The sequence below is a fragment of the Monoraphidium neglectum genome (assembly GCF_000611645.1).
Source record: "Monoraphidium neglectum strain SAG 48.87 unplaced genomic scaffold scaffold00435, whole genome shotgun sequence".
NCBI lineage: Eukaryota > Viridiplantae > Chlorophyta > Chlorophyceae > Sphaeropleales > Selenastraceae > Monoraphidium > Monoraphidium neglectum.
The window spans coordinates 25,517-29,111 of record NW_014013193.1 but is presented as its reverse complement, the minus strand read 5'-3'; the positions used below and the strand labels follow the sequence as shown (position 1 = coordinate 29,111).

General features: G+C 65.2%; 1 protein-coding gene across 1 annotated transcript; it reads left to right on the top strand.

The window, feature by feature from the left end:
* Window positions 1-959: 959 nt before the first annotated feature.
* Window positions 960-1,680, top strand: MNEG_3462 (hypothetical protein; the record flags this gene model as incomplete). The annotated part of the gene is made up of 3 exons (XM_014048066.1): window positions 960-974; window positions 1,246-1,317; window positions 1,600-1,680. The coding sequence occupies 3 exons, from the start codon at window positions 960-962 to the stop codon at window positions 1,678-1,680; spliced, it is 168 nt and encodes a 55-aa protein (XP_013903520.1).
* Window positions 1,681-3,595: the final 1,915 nt, after the last annotated feature.

Sequence of the window (3,595 nt, the reverse complement as noted above, 5' to 3'; positions counted from 1 at the left end):
CGCCACGCCCACCCCCCCAAAAAAAGGGGTTGATGCCCCCCGCCCACCCGAATTTTGACGTGGTTTGCACCACAGGAGCCCCAGCCACCTTAACGTGTCGACCTGGGAGCCGTTGACGGCCGGCAAGCACGTCTGGACTGTGCACGTGCGGTCTGCCTGCGACCTGGTCTGGCTGGGGGTGTCGGACGGCACGCTGGAGGTCGCGGTCTGGGTGGGTGACGACGGATGACGTCATCGATCCGCGCGGCGCGTCCTGTGGGGGCAGCATGGCGGCAGAACGGGGCGCACGTTTGCGTGCGTGGGGCTTTGCCGTGGACGTGCTTGGACGGGTGCTTGCGCGTGCAGGCGCATGCTTGGAAGGCGGGCTGTCACCGAAACAGGCCGGCGGCGTTTCAGGGGGCAGCAGCCGTCCGCCCCCCTCGCCGGCTGCACCAGCCGATGACCACTCCCCCTTGCTGTGATCGCGAGACACAACCGCCTGCTCGGCTTCCATACGTTTGTCATGTCTAGGGTGGCAAGCAGCCTGGCGGGTGGCTGTATGGCAGCAACGATGCGCTCTGCAGGTGGGGCGCTCTCGCAAGCGATCACCCCGGCGTCCGCCTGTGCAGCCTGCACGCGCATCTGCTTCTGTGTCGCCACCCACAACACGCACATACACACACACACACTCACACACACACACACACACACACACACACACACACCACGTACACACACACACACACATGCCCATGTGGACACGCACAGGTAGACGCTCTTTTCCCCACACGCTGTTCCCTCACACAATCACACAGATAAACACACAGCTCATACGCACGCATGCATGCACACAACTATACACACACTCTCTCTTCCTTAACACCCTGCCCTGCAGCGCCGTGAGCGACAAGCACGCATACAGCAAGACGTGCGGCCACGGCAAGTGGGGTGACGGGGCGGTGGTGACGGTCTTCCTGGACATGGAAGACAGAAAGGTGGGAATCATGATGACGCATGTGCTGCGTCGACGGTGTGTGTGTTGCATTGTCGGACGTTTTGGGGGGGGGGGTGCGGGTGGCGGGCGGAGGGGCGCGGAGGGGCGGGACGGCTGCAAAGAGAGCAAGATCCGCTAATCTGAAAATAATCTGAAAGGGAAAGAGAAGGGCGTGTGTGTGTGTGTGTGTGTGGGTGGGTGTGGGTGTGGGTGTGTGTGCGCGCGATTGATTGAGGCCGCCGCCCCCTTGCCCTTGTCTCCTCTTCTCTCAGGTGTGGTTTGCGGTCAACGGGTCCGAGCCCAAGTTTGGCTTCGGCGAGCTGCCCAGCAAGGTGTACCCGACGGTGAGCCGTTTTTTCCGGCGGTTGCGGTTTTGTGTTGAGTGTATGGCCGTGTACAATAGCTGCGTGTGGGCGTCTCTGGGCGGCCCCAGGGGCGGGTCATTCGCGGGTTGCCGGCCCCGAGGGCTCGTCGAGGGATAGGGTGATTGTGTGGGGTGGGGAGGGGCGCTCCGCTTCGCAAATTGTCTGCGCGCCTGCGGGCGTGGGCTCCCTCAGCCCGCTCATATCGTGTCGAGCTCATAGCCACCGCTGACGTCAATCAACCCGCCGACCGCCGCCCGCCAGGTCAGCATACGCGCCCCCGCAGTGCTCGCGTTCCACTTCCGCGCCGGCAGCTGGGGGGACGCCGGGCCCGGCCCGGAGTAGACCGCTACGCCCGAACGCCGAAATGCACGTCCGGGCGCGCGCGCCTTCGCCGCCCCGGCGCCGGCCGCGCCCAGGATGCTGTACGGCGCCGCCGCGGCCGCCCGCAGCTTGTAGAGCGGTTTGGCCGCGGTCAGTAGCCGCGCCGCTCGCCTCATCGAGACTGCGGCAGCGCTAGCGCCTGCCCCCTCCTCCCTTCACGACCGCCCCGCGACCCACCAGACATGAATGCCCTTGATGGGTGGCCTGCGTCCCACGCGCCGCGCGGCGCGCGCCCAAATCGCGACCCTCCAATTTCTAGCGCCAAACGCGGCCGCGGCCGGATCCTGGGGCGCCCCTGTCGCCGCGTTTTTGCTGATTCGCCCGCCCGCGTGGGCGAGGCGCGTCCGTCCGCCCCGTCAAGGCGGCCAACCCCAAAGCACTCCACCACACAGACCCGGGATTGCAGCCAAAGGCAAGGGGCCGGCTGGCCAGGGGCACCTGCTCCCAGCTCCCTCTGACCATCCCGCTCCAGGATCCCGCAACTCATGCGCTGCACCAACCGGCCCGTGCCCTGCCTGTGCCGCGCCCTCGCAGCCACAACCGTGGCTTGGCCCTCGCCCGCCCCCTGCGCACTCTTAAGTCAAGTCAAAAAGCACCGAAACAACCATCAATCAAAACCCAGTATCACCCAATTGGTGCGGATTCCGCAACCTGACGACGGCGAGGCGCGGCTTTTTCCGGAAGCCAGCGCCCACCATGCCCATTACGCACGTCGCTCGCGCGCGCACACGCGGCAAATCGCGCAATCTTGCTCGGCCGCTCGCGCCAGCCGGCGTCGGCGTCGGCATTCGGCGGCACCCCTGCCCCCGCCTCGCCTGCCCCGAGCGGCGCCGCGCGCAGCCAGGGGTGGTTCCACACTCAAAACCTGGTTTGATCAGGCTCAATCTGTCATTCCATTATCAAGCTCATCTGCGTGACCCCAGGCCCCCGTCCTGCAAATGTATGATCATATGTGATTCGGCGGGCTTTACGAGGCGCCGCGGCCCGTCCGGCGCTGGGGCGGTTTTTTGGTTGGTATCTGCTTCCCTGTCCAGGAAACCAGGAATTTTGAAAGGCTTGCCTGCCTTGCCTCACATCATCTATCACATGCTCTCCCTGCTCTGGCCCTGCTGCCCCGCGCCTGCCCGCACCTGCCCTGCCCTGCCCTTCCTCCTGACTTGCTTTGCCCTGCACCCACGTGTCCCTTGTGGAAAGCCGATTACATTGCAGCTGAGTATAAACAATGGACCAACGATAAAAAGCCAGCAGTCAAAGAGCCGGCAGCAGGGTCACGCCGACGGGGGGCAGGCGAAGGGCCCAGGGACCAACGCTGCGGAGCAGGCAAGGGCCAGGGCGCAGGTGCAGGCGAGAGGGAGCAATTTCGGTGGCGAGCCTCGCTCGGCGGACTCCCGTAGTGAACGTCGCAGACGGCCGCCGTCCGCATGCAAAAGAAGGCAATGAAAGCGCTGCGACGCTGATTGTGCAGACGCCGTTGCGAGCTGGCAGGGAATCGCCCTGGCTGCAGCGCGGCGGGGGGACTTGTCAGGGGCATGCAGTTGCGATTCGGAAGCGCCATGGAACCGACAGGAGCTATGCGAGCGCGAGCCGTCTCGCTCTAACGAGGCATCTTTTGCGACGGTGTGCGATGTGTGCATGGGGCCTGATGCGGTGCTGCACGGGCCAGTGAATTATGGGCAGTGCTTTCTTGTAATGTGAGGCTCGTCTTGGAACAACAGCAATGGTTGGTCAACCGACGCGTAGACCGGCTTCAATTAAACCCTATTCAAGGATGCGGGCGCAGCCCCTGCCCGCGCCGCTCCTGGCGGGCGCGGCACACGGCGGAGCGCGCACGGCGGGGCGCCGCCGCCGGCCGCGGCCGTCCTGGACGGAGGATCAC